The 13,217-nt window shown below is 40.3% G+C and overlaps 1 protein-coding gene across 19 annotated transcripts in view; it reads left to right on the top strand.

Moving 5' to 3' along the window:
* ZNF618 (zinc finger protein 618) overlaps nucleotides 1–13,217 on the top strand; it is a 275,207-nt gene that overhangs the window by 182,883 nt on the left and 79,107 nt on the right. For 13 of the 19 annotated variants that reach the window (XM_019475707.2, XM_019475706.2, XM_014602704.3 and 10 more), the window contains 3 exons: nucleotides 1,570–1,665; nucleotides 4,752–4,829; nucleotides 12,516–12,554. In XM_019475707.2, the coding sequence (XP_019331252.1) occupies nucleotides 1,570–1,665; nucleotides 4,752–4,829; nucleotides 12,516–12,554 (213 nt within the window). Of the gene's footprint in view, nucleotides 1–1,569; nucleotides 1,666–4,751; nucleotides 4,830–12,515; nucleotides 12,555–13,217 lie in introns of those variants that run through there. The other 6 variants (XM_019475712.2, XM_019475713.2, XM_014602705.3 and 3 more) reach the window with 4 other exon arrangements.

The raw sequence follows: 13,217 nt of genomic DNA, 5'->3' as shown, positions 1-13,217 counted from the left end.
AAAGTGATAATTTTCTATGGTGCATAATAAAGTATAATTAATGAGTCAGAAGTAGACAAATTACCACCACTTTGGTAATATATTAATACAAGATACCTCTTCTTGTACAATAGAAGAAGTATTGTCAGATCAGTGGGAGGTGGCTTGTCTATATCAAGGCTGGAGACAGAGCTGGCCTTAGGGAAAATGGTACCCTGGACAAACTTATATTTTGGTGTCCCTCCCTTCCCCCTGCACCCCTCTCTGAGGCAGGCAGGGGCATGGGGCACAGTCGGTTAAGGAGACAGAGCAGCATGGTGCTCCAGCAGAAGCTGGAGTCACGGAGCCTGCCTGGGCTAAGCACTGCTCCTTCTGCCCGGGGTGTGACAGGGCTGGGGGAGAGTGCAGCTGTGAGCATGGGTTGCTCATGTGTGCGTGTGCGTGTTGCCCCCCTGACAATGGTGCCCTGGCTCTGGCTGGACACACTGTCTGTTCTCAGAATTTTGTTCTCACTACATTGGGACCATTCCAAGCTCCATTGTGTATTAAAGCGGAATAGTGGTTGATGCCCAGAGTGTTGGTCACTTAAGCTTCAAGGATGGTGGTTTAGGGACCGCTGGCTTAATCTCTTCATTTCTGCAGAAGAGTTGCTAATACTTCCTTGGGCATTGGGTCCCTATTTGGGCATTACAAGTAAGTTGAATTAGCAGAATAATTAGCAGTAACTTTGGGACCTGATCAGTAGCCGAATGCCAGAACTTTGACACCCCAAATCCCTCTGTGCTCCACATCTTTAGAAGCAAGTATAAGGAATGCCCTGCTGTCCTCATATATACCAGGTGGTCATTTTTCTAACACAGAGCAGTTCCGAAATATAAGGTTTTTTGATGACTTTGCATGCTGCCTGTGGGTCTGGGCTGGATGAATAACACTGATGCTAAGGTTTCTTAAGTAGAAGAGTTTGATAGGTGAACTCCCACAAAATCTATATGGAAGCCTAGAGGAATGGCAGTGGAAATTACACTTTCTGCTGGAAGTTTGAGAGGATCGGGTATGGGACTTTGATACATGTAGACAAGATAACTTCTGTCTTGGAATATTAAGAATTTCATTATTTTGGTATTTGGATTTTGAAATAGTTTATATCATTTGGGATTTAATCAAAAGGAATTTTGTATTAGGATCTATTTAAACTCTCCCATTGGAGCCATGATATGTCATCAGGTAGAGTATTGGGTCATAAATGTTTCCTAGAAGAGACAAGGATGGAGAGGGTAGGTCCATTTGCAAACCTTTCTGCTTATAGACCATCAACTAATTTGTATTGATTCAAGTTAAGATGCTCATGCTCTACCTGCAGAGTTGCTCAATTATTTTAACATGCAAGCACTTTAGGGGAGCCCAATATTTACACTAGATAAAATGGTGCTGCACAAAGCCGTACAAAACTCTCTGTGGCCTTTTGACATTTTGATATAAGGCCGTCACATCAAATGAGCATGTGACATTTTTACTAGCTTTCAGCCATCATTACCTTTTGGAAATTCATCCACTTTAAGGGCTTTTTCTGATTTTTTTTGCGCAATTTAGATGGAAAAGCAGTGGAACGTGGCTCTCCTGTTGGATATACACGAAACCGATATTCAGGCACCTGGATTTTTGACCATGCATTGAGATACACGTCCGGTATGTGATGGAAAGGTGTGAAAATTTAACCAGGGATCGAAGAGTGAGGGAAAGCTCTGGATGCAACTAGCATGTTGCTCATACTCCAAATGCAAGACTTAGTAAAAGCCTGACAAAATCTAATGCACTGATTAACCAAACACCCCCCTTCCCTGTCTCTTTTCATATTTGAAGCAGCTTTAACCTGCATGACTTGTCTTGACCTGGATAAAAGCCCAAGGTGTCCCCAAGGCCAAAGCAGCAGTATCTAAGCCAACACAAGCATGCTCTTTGTAAGATTGTGACCTGCAGGGATGTCTCTTCTCACCACATCTTTCCTCCCCATTAAATAACACATTGATTGTGGCAAGTCATCCCCACCTTTGATTTGGAGGCATGTGACTGTTTCTACCACCCCACTCCACATAACATCATATAATAGGATCAACTTCAGAACTGATGCTTCTACCATTATGTTCACTTTGGCACAACTGGAAAAATCTAGCTCCACAGAACACTTATTTGGGTTCCATACCTTCTATAAGCTATGCTGTCTTCAGGACATGGTGCTTGTAACTGTTCTTGCCTTAGGGTGCAAGAGCTCAGAAGATATGGGTAGAGGAGCCCTTACTTGAGGATGTGGAGCAGGCACAAAGACAAGTCTGTATGGAGCCAGACTTTCTGCTTCCTTCATTGTATTATGGGGCAAGTAGTCCCTGTGCTCCAAGCTCTTCTGAAAGCCACTGTTTTAGTGTTTGGTACTGTGCAAAGTGAGCAATAGTTACAGGGGTTTGAGCTGTATAAATATAAGGTAAAATTAAAACAGGAAGCCATAGATTCTTGTTGACAGTGATATAAAGCACTAGCTTCTCACTGGTAAGGATGTGGATTCTAATGCTGGCTCCAGTCTCATGTGAAACAGACTTTGGCGGGTCTTTCAACTTTGGCCCTATTTGTCCACATCTCAGGACCACATATCAGCAAACTGACAAATTCTTACTAGGAAAAGCCAGTGGCTAAAATAACAAAGGATCAAGAGATTTAGACAGCCAGGGGGCAGCAGGAGGCAATCTTGCATGGCACTGCCAGCACTATCCATCCTTCTCACCTCTTAGTGTCACTTGTTTTCAGATGCACAATCTCCTAAGTGTGTGTTTGCAACTCAAATAGAGCTTCATATTTGAGCCAGAAGGCAGCACGGTCACATGTATGGACTTTTTTTCTTTATGAAATGCTGTGCACGCAAATGCACCTAAATGCCACAGAAATAATTTCCACAGGAAGTGGGGAGATATATTAAAGAAAGATTTTCAGAGTAAAGTCCCTTGTTCTTATTTTTTCTTACGTAGGCAAAGCTGCTATTGGTATAGGTGATTATTGCTAATGGCTCTCTTTCATATTTCCTGTTGGTGTGACTTATCTTTTGCTGTAAACACAAATCATGATTCTTTGTAACCCAACTGTAATAAGTATATTAATATTTGCTATATTTTCTTTTGAACTGTCTCTTATAACAAGAGGTTTTGTTTTGTAGGACAAGTATGATAACCATTTAACATGTAAAATGATTTCAGAGGGATGCTGTCAACTGATTCAGGTCCAGAATTTGATGGTGAATTTGTTAAAACCAGACTTACTCTTGTATTAGCAGTCTACCTTTAAATTTATTTAAAAAAATATTATTAATCGTTGCCAAGAAACATGGCAAGGAACAAACCAAACTCAGTTTCATTTGAGTGTCATATCCTTTCTAACATACTTACAAAAATACAGAATTTCAGAAAATTGCTTCAAAGTCACCTTACTGCTATAGTGTAATAGGCTATGGTGTATTCCTATGAGCTCCCCATGCTGTTTCAGCATTAGTGGAAAACGAATAGCTTTCCGAGCCCAAAGACATTCTCAAGTGATGCTAGCAATGGTTCTGATGGATAGAGTAGAATTCAGCTTAGAAACAAAGGGGACAGTCATTTTCTCCCAAGGGAGAGGACATGAAATGAGAAAGAAAGGTTATAACCATAAAGAAATAAAAACAACCAGTTGAGATTTGTTCCTTGAGAGACATCAGTTTTGATTAGAATTGGGTGAATAAAACAGCCTGTAGCCTGAATTTGTGTTAAAATGGTCTGCAACTTACTCTGGCCACGTCCACAGTTTGCATGGTTGGGAAATGGGACTTTCAAAGTCATATGCCCAAGCTTTTGCAGAAATCAAATTTTAACTTTTGCAAAGCAACTTTCTACCCTTCCTGCCATATTCCTTGTCTGGAAGGCAGAAACAGTACCTCAAGTGTTATCTGGCCAGTTGTAGCTAACCAGTGCAATACAAATAATGAATTATGTGTACTTGTAAAAACGACTGACAACCAATTCTTGGAGCTAAAGATAGCATCAAAGAACTATAACAGATATGAGCAAGTTTCTGTCTGCTCATGAACATCCCGTGAACAGGAGAGGCTAAATTCATTGAGTAATTTCATCTTTATGACTTGTTCTCTCAGCTTCACTTCTGTCTGTTGACTTTATAAACAACAGGTTAGCTATACAAATTGAGAGGAAGGAATACAATTATCATGTGATTTTACTTATAAAGAGCAAAAGTTCAATTTTTATCTTTCTCATTTTCTCTTGATGTATATTTACCATATCTTTTTGTTTGGTTATTACATTTTTTGAGATATTTTGAACGCTACTTGCCAAGACATAATTATATGTTGCCATTATTTAAGGTTGCACACTTTTTCCCCCATCTACCAGGAACTAATTCAAGGTTAACTTTGGCCTCTAGAATTTTAGCTACTATTATTATCAAAACATAATTCAGACTATTTTGAGAGTGGTTCTTTCACATTATTAATAAGGTTCCAAAGATGTACTGAACATGGAAGATCAGCAACATATGTGAAGTACTCTTACATGAGTCAGAACACAGAATCCAGACTTGGCCAATGGGGTATAGATTCCTGCCATAATTCCCATGAATCTTCCAAATATTCCCTTGCTGTAAGTTGTACTCTTCTCTGCCCAGTTTGTGGTTGTCTCTGTATAATGGTGCCATCTGTTGCTGTTCTAATATGGTGATATACACTTTTCTGTCCTGTTTTTCAGGGTCTTATGAATGTGGAATATGTGGGAAGAAATACAAGTATTACAACTGTTTCCAGACCCATGTGCGAGCGCATAGAGGTATCTCTCTCTCCTGCTCAAACCTTTGGGAATTCTACATTAACATTCATGCTCAGGAGACATATTTGGGAAGGCCTGAGTGGCTCCTCTGCTGCTACTGCTTGTCAATGCTATCAGTCTGCCACATGGCCCTGTGTTAGGATTGCCCTCTGCTGTTGTTGTCAGACTCAGCGGGATCTGTGCTCCAGCTGCATTCTTTCGGACAGCACCATAAACTGATTGCATTTAGCAAAATTAAATAAGATATCTGAAATTTTCTTCATGGGCCTCTTCCTGTGGCTGTAACTGGGTGCAGTGTTATATGCTGGGATCATTCCAGTCGGATGTAGCATTCCACATGAGAAGCTGCCTTTCTTGGCACAGATCTGTCTGTGTCAGCAGTCCAATTGCCGTAGCAGTAGTAAGCGATCTGCTCTGCTCCCCAGCTTCCTGCCCAGCCATCCTTTTTTTTTTAAATTTCCGTCTCTGTTGTGTTAGAAATCAGTTGTTACATGACAGGCCCACAAAAATGGTTTGAGCAAATTTCCTGTCTGTGGATATTGGTGGGCTGTTAACAAATTATTCAGAGCTGTTGAATCTTGTCCTGGAGGGGAATTCTGTGGGAATTAAACATTTAAGACGGTGATGGTAGCAGTTACCTAAATGCTTAGAGGCATTACCTTCTATATCCGTTATCTCATTTTTCTATAGCTTATTGTAGTATCTCCATACCATTGATGTATCAAAAGTTCAAAGGACACTTCAAGTTTAGAATCCCATTTTTAACTGTAGCTTTCTAAATGAACTGTTGGTATGAAATTTCTCATGCTTAGTCACAAATCAGAAGCAACAGAATGTAGGGTTAGGGAAAGGCATTGCTCTGCTACTACTTTTTTCTGTAGCTACACACTTGAGTTGGTCAAAATGCAGATGTGTCTTTTTTTGAAGAAATATGATAATGAAATAAGTATTAGAGACTTTTGAAATTAGCACATCACATGTGGAACTGCATTTATTATCTTCCATTTTTGAGATGAGCAGTAAAGTAAATCTCTGAGGGCACATCTACACATTGCCCTATGACGATGTAGTGACATGCTACATCACCACGTGGCACGCTACAGTGACGTAATGATCATGTGGGTCTACATGTACTCCCCCAGTATAGCGCCCCACTCTGGCAATGTAGTGGCAAAATATAACCATGCACTGCACGCATGACACAGTAATTGCCCATACTGCACCGTGCTTTAGTATTTCCAAAAAGAAGTACTAAAGCATGGTGACATGTAGACGTGCCCTGAAAGTTGTAGACGTATTGAAGCTGCCTCAATCTAAATAAGAATACTAGCCAGTGCATTCTTCAATATAACGACTACGGCTGGAATTTTTAGAGTCTAAGGATAGGAGATATTTAACTCTCCAGGGCTGCTGTGAAAATACCAGCATAAAACATAGTAGGCATTAATGTAATATTAACATTACAAGTTTAAACTTGCAGAAATTAGCATACGCATGAATTAAGGGTTAATATATATCTTTAAATGCCATTTTGAAAGTATATTATATGTGACCGTGTAATTAAAGCATACTATTTCACAAAAAGTACTGTTATATTATACAATTTTTTCTCCAACTGTAAATATGCACAGCATTTTCTAATATTTGATACAATTTTGTGAATACCAAGAAAATTCATGAAAACCTTTTATTTGAGCAGTGCTACAGATTAACACCATGCTATAATTGAAGCATAACAGCATAAAGAAGTACAGTATTGAATGGTGTTAGTTGCTGACCAGTACAAAGTATGCAGTTACGTTGCAACATTAACTCTTTCAAGAAATATTTTGCTTTTTTAATATGGACGGTTTCTTGCTGAGACCCTACTCTCAGTTGGAGTCCACAGGCACTATCTTAATATAGCAGTCAGGTACAGTATGTTACATCTCACAGTAAAAACAACCAATTAACCAATTAAGTACTTAAAATGAAATCCTGATACACTTCATTCCCTGAAGTCAGTAGGAGTTATCCCTAGTTGTTATCCCTAAGCCCCTGGGAACACTTATTTTTGTCTTTTCATCTCCAAATGATTTGTAATAAATGACCATGTGCTTTGTATATGGGGCAGATTGAAGGCTATAGATACAACCCTAACTTTGCATTTCTTCACTGAGTGCTTAAATTCACAATCTTCAATCTCTGCCATGGGATCTTAAATTCAAAGCTCTTGCAGCTTTGGCTGCTGAAGTCCTTCCCATCTCCTTTGTGCACTCAACTACCATAATTCAGCTAGGGTGTCATGTGCCCTTTCTTTGGGTTCAGTGAACCTCCAGTCAGTTGATATTTGCCTGTCTGTCTTTATAGTTTTGATAACTTCAGGTTATGTGGCCCCAGTACATCAGCTCATTTCAAAGGATGCACAGCTCCCTTGGAATTGGTTTCTTGCCCACCTCTTCAGGATGCTTTCTTCCTGGGATGCTCCTGTGGAGAAGTGGCCAGATTAATTGTTTATTAAGAAGCCCCTTTTTCTTTTTTAACCTGGAATGGTCCAAAGCTACCAAAAATGGCCTTGGTTTCTTTTGACACCAGGTCATTAAGTTCTTTTATCACTGACTGAGCCTTACCGGATTGTAAATCCACCTCAGACGTGCTTCAATTCAGGTAAAATGAAGTCATCCATATGGTGCACTTCACTATCCAAAGGACTGTTACTGCCACAACTCCCCTCCAGTGAGGGATGCCACCACTTGGTGGCGAAGATTCTGCCCTGAGACAAGGAATGGACAAATCATATTCTCGTGCCCATCTGATTTTTTTGTTGTTACTTTTGGAACGTTTCTTATAATGGTGGATGTTCTGTTTTGTTTTATTTTATTTTCTAGAGGACACATCCCTTTGAGGCTTGCTTATTTATTGTTTTTGCTGTGTGGGAATTATTTTATCCCTATATTTCTTGCAGTTTTGGCTTACACTGTAAGTAGTCATACTGCAACACCTGTGGCCTGTATGGGGGTTTTGATCTTTTATGTCAGTCCTCCAGAACAGAAGACTGCTTTCCTATTTTCTTGGTGTTCAGAGGCATCTCATGGAATTTTTTGTCTTCATTCATCTCCACCTCCTCCCAACTTAGCAGAGGTTAGGGAGATTTTGGTTTTGTAGAAACATGTTTTTTTAGGCTGGATGTTTGTTCACTTTCAAGAATGGTTTGTTTCCTTTTGGCAAACTTGGTATTTTTCTGGTGTATTGACTCAAACAGACATGGTCTTCCTGTGTTGTTCAGGGTTGGTTGGAAGGTCAAAGGAAGTGAAATGGGTGTAAAGTGGTGGAGTGAGCTCACAGTCAACTAGTGCTTCAGACAGCAAAATATCTTAAAATGTTTAGCCTGATTTGTCCTAGAAATCTGAAGCTCTAGCATGGAAATCCAGTGTAAGTTTACCTTCAGAGGAGCAGCACCCTCTTCCCTGCTTTTCAATAAAAGCATGTATTTTTTAATTTGTTAAAAAATAATAAAAATAAGTACCATTTTCTTTTTAAAGCAAACAAACAATCAAAGGAAAATATCATTTAAGATAGAGGAGCTGAAAGACTCCTTTGTGAAGAGTTTAGGAACTATGCAAGAGCCAGTGACCTTCCTTCTCCTCCTCTTGAGCAATGTTAAACCCTGCTGGGACATAAGGAACTCAGAATGTAGTGCATGAGACCCAAGTGCTGCATTGCCTAGCTATGAGAATAGCTGTTATCTAGGATACCAACATTAGCAAAAATGAATGCTGCGCATGCATGTGCGTGCATGTCAGAATGTTTTTGGTATCACTGTTTTTTGTAAATTCATGTTTTTTAAACAATGAAAGGACCTAATACTTGGGGGAATTAGCATCTGAACATTTGACATTAAATGGTTCAGTCATATTTTAGTGATGTGAGTAGGAAAGCATTTATCATTTATTGAAGAGAAGGTGGAGAGAGGCCATTTTACTAGGCTTTCAGAGGATTTTAAAATAATAAACCTTTAGACTGAGACTAGGCATGGAAAATTTTTGTCCAGAAGACATTTTCAGAATGTTTGGAGCAAGGCAAAACAGAAGTTTATAAAGCAAGTCTTAACGTTAACTCTAGTAGTTCTGACAGAATAACAAAGGAGTCTTTCCGTGTAGGGCATAACTGTAGTTTTAATGTAGCTTATTACAAGGGACCTACTGAATTCAGGGCAGCTGCTCCCCGATTTTGTGGTCTGAGTGCAGCACCGGTCTCCATTTTCACAGCAGGATGCGGTGGGCCCACCACAAATGAAGATTGGCCATCTGACAATCTCTGGGACTTGTGGGGCCTCTTGGTCAATCAGAGGCGTGGGGGTTCTCAGTAGGTCCCCCCTCTCCTTCCCTCCCTACTTCAGGGCTTCCTTCTGTTTTCTGTTTAAAGCTTTTTATTCCCCTCCCTTCCTCCGCGCCTTCCCCCCCCCCCCCTGCTTTTTTGCAATCCCTGCATTTTTTCATGGGAGACCTACTGACTTCACGGTTTCCACAAAAATTGTGAATTCGCGATTTTGGTAGGTTATTATATTATATTATTCAGTAAGCAAGGCTCAGTAAGGAACCTCACTTTCAGATTGACTGCCATTTTAATTCAGTATGGATACATCAGCTGAGGATCAGATATAATGCTACTACTCATAATATTAATAAAACTGAGTGTAGGTTTCTAATGACATCCTCTTTTTTGATTCTCTCAGAACTTTGCAGTACTTTCAAATTTGGGGTTAAAATTTCCTGGATTGGTCTCTGTCCAATTCTGTTTGTTTATAGTGAAAAGATTGATAATAGGAGGATAACCAGTTCAACTTTTCAAACATGGAGGTATGGGGGTTGGAGGCATTTTTTTCCCTTCACATATGTATTGTGGAAATAATTTTAGAATAGCTATGGTTCTGAAGTGACTGGGGATAGAAAGTTGAAATTTGATGGGAAGATAACTCTTATTGAAAAGAAATGGTATTTCTGGTACCAAAGGAAATTGGTTTTTATTTTACCAAATTATCTGCTTTTGAAAAACCACTTATCAAGCACATGCGGTACATTTTCATAGCTGAATAAAATATATTGACACAGATAAGGTTAAAAAATTTAAGGCTTGGTGATGGGCACATTTGCCCTGCTGTACTGCACCATCAGAGCCCCAGCATTTTTGAGAGTGCTGAAAAAGACAGGTTTACCATTCTGCAATATAGCTTACGTGGAATATAGAGCCATGGTTATTGTACTGACTTAAGTTACCTTTAGGGTATAAACTAATTTCCATTCTGATCACTTTACTTTCACTTACGTATGTAACTTTGTCGGAAAGATGACTCAGGGTTGGGTTGTTTTGGTTTTTGGTTGTGAAACCATTCTTGATTTAGCCAAGCAGGGTCAATATACTTTCTTGCAACATGTCTGCACATGTGCAGCTCAGAAAAGGATGAACTTAAAAACTGAATTTTGACACATTAAATTTGAAGGAACTATTTTAAAGCAGGATAATAAAGGATTAAAAATAACATTTGTCCACACTTAAGTATAAAGTATTGATGGTTTGTGTATGCTGTTACCTGTGCAGCATTTAACGGTAAAGCATTCCATTGAGCCACCACTAGGTTTTTTTCACTTTAGTGAGAGAGTAGTGCCATTTCAAATCTATAACAGCTGTCCAGAAATACAGTTTTATGATTCAGTCATTCTGTAGATTCTGTGATTCTGATCTGGGGCTTCAGTTTATGAAGATGTGCAAAAATCCTGAGATGCACATGGCATTGTTACTTTTTAGTATTAGTATCATTATAGATAAATACATATGTACATAGACTCTCTCTCTCTCTCTCTCTCTCTCTCTCATGGACGCACGCACACACGCATGAAAGACATTCAGACTAGTAATTCAGAATTGCAAAATTTCCAAGGTCCATAACCATATATTTGTATATGTATTTTTGTTAGAAGCAGGGAAACTAAATGCAAAAACTTGCATTAATAATTTAAGGTTGCAAATTTAAAAATGAAAAAGCGATGAAATGAAACTGCTGTGATTTTCATAGTAACATTAGCTTGCCCTTGTGGAACATCTGGAATAACTTTTATTAAAATGTGGTTATTAAAATACAGTTTGGTACATAGGGTATGCAGTTTAACATGGCTCTGAAGTTAAAATGTTTACATTTTCTGAATTTTTACTGGGAATTTTTTCCCAGCTTGCAGCTTTATCTCATTGTACTCATGTAGGGCTTGTAATATGATCATTGGTGTTTGTTATTTCTGGTCACATGCTCTGCTGTGGTCAGGGCTGTCTCTCCTATCTTCCCACGAGTGATCCCCGAGAACCCAGAAATGAAAACTGCAATGTAGTGCTGGTCAGTCAGAGGAAGAACTACAGTGGCTTTTTGTACCATTTTTTGTTGAGGCCTCACCCCCTGTGATCACCTATTCCTTATATTGGACCTAGCTCTGTGAATGGGAAAGCAAAGAGTACACAGAAAAGTGACACCATGCCATGGTGCTCTACCCTCTCTCCCCCAGGGGAGTGATATTGGGCAGGCATTATGTTCTGTTTATATTTCCATGCTTATTGTAGTTGCCAAGAATCTAGGCACATTAGTTATTTCAAGAAACATTCAATAGAAAAATGTTATATTTATATTTGCATATTCAGTTAATAACACTTGAACTATTGAATATACCTCTCTGAACTTAGCCACCCATCTGAACCACAAACTGTCAAGGATGTTCAGCTTCCTGTCCATCTGCTTCACTGTTTTAAGTGCCTGCTCAAAAAAAAAAAGGAAAAAGAAAGAGATTTTGCACTTTCCACTGGAGGATAGCTGTGGGGGCCCTCACAGAAAATGAGCTGCAGGCAGCTCATTCCTATTTGATCTAAAATGACTTCAGTTGGAGCACTCTGGTCATATTGTATTCGTAGTGCACAGGGGTATGGGACAACTTGAGCAGCAGCCAGCCCTGGGCATGGGATCCAGGAAATCCCTGTCACCAAACACACCATGCTGTGGACTCCTGGCTCAGGTCCTTGTTTGATTCTAAGCTACAGCCTTTTGTTGCTGTGCTGGTGTAGGCGACACTTGGTTGTAATGTTTCTATGTAAAAAGCAACCCAGTTTTGAGCTTAGGAACCAAATGTCATTGCTTTGGATATATATGTAATTGAAAAAACCAAACAAAAAACGAATGCACCGGAATTGAAGAGCTCCAACACAGCTTCAGTACAAAAGAAAATCATTAAAGGGGCCTGATCTTGACCCGTACCTCAAGCTCCTGATAACACCAGCCGAGCCATTCTCAGCAGGTTATAATCTGACGCAGATCCTGCCTTCAAAAGGAGCCCTGCAAATTCACCAGGTGCTCCTCCCTCTGCAGGAGCTGGGCACCTCCAGGGCCTTCTTTCTGCTGAAATAAGCTGGTTCGGAGCAGCAGCAGCCCATGCAGAGTCTGCACTCTTGTGAATTTTCCACATGGTGTGTGTGCAATAGAGAAAGGGGCCAGCACACAGCTATGGAATGAATATTGTGGAGATGGAGGGAGCTGACTGGAGAAGAAGGGACTGAGGAGCCAGGATTTGCAACACTACAGCCCCCCCAGTAAGGCAGTTGCAGAAGCTGTGTGCTGTCAAACATTTGACAGAATCTGCTGTCAAATCTAAGTGCAGCTCTTTCTCTTTGCAGACACTGAAGCTGCCTCAGGTGAAGGAGCCTCACAAGGCAGTAAGTACTAACTTCACTGTATGTGTGTGAGGGGGGATTGGGGCTCAGAGGTGTACTGAAGCACAGTACAATGTTTGTGGGTGTGCTTGTGGGTAGGTGTTTCACCCCTCACCTGGTGAACCACATCTCTTTTTCATTGTCTGTTGAGTGATACAGATAGGCTTATTTGTGATATTTCCTGACTCTCACTGCAACATTGGCATTGCTGAATTTAGATCTAGCTTATGACTGTCCTCCTGTTGCCTGGGGTCTGTATGCCAAGGTGCTCAATGAAATGTCAGATACATACGCAGATCAGAGGAGAGATGTGGAGGGGTCTAGCACCGCACTGTTCTCTGTTTTAGTAGCCAAGATGTTTTAAAAACACAGCAGGTGAGTTGGGTTGTGTTGGGAAGGGACAGAAGGGGGTGACCTATGTACTTTCATCAGAGGTCCCGAGGCATACTTTCTGAGCACCTGTAATCTCAGCAGCTCGTGGCCCTGCCTGCCTCTGCCTGCTAGTTTGAGCATGCCAATTCCTGTATTTGTTCGATCTCTCTTGTGTTTCTTTGGCTGTTCCTGTTTGGTAACTCCTGTCACATCGCACTTTTCCATAGATTACCACAGGAGGGCAGCTTCCACTAAGCTAATGAGAAAAACTTCCTTGGTGTGAGACTCATTAGA

This window comes from Alligator mississippiensis, chromosome 12 (assembly GCF_030867095.1).
Source record: "Alligator mississippiensis isolate rAllMis1 chromosome 12, rAllMis1, whole genome shotgun sequence".
Classification (NCBI taxonomy): Eukaryota; Metazoa; Chordata; order Crocodylia; family Alligatoridae; genus Alligator; species Alligator mississippiensis.
Note: the sequence above shows the minus strand (reverse complement) of the source record. Positions and strands in the feature narration are given on the sequence as shown.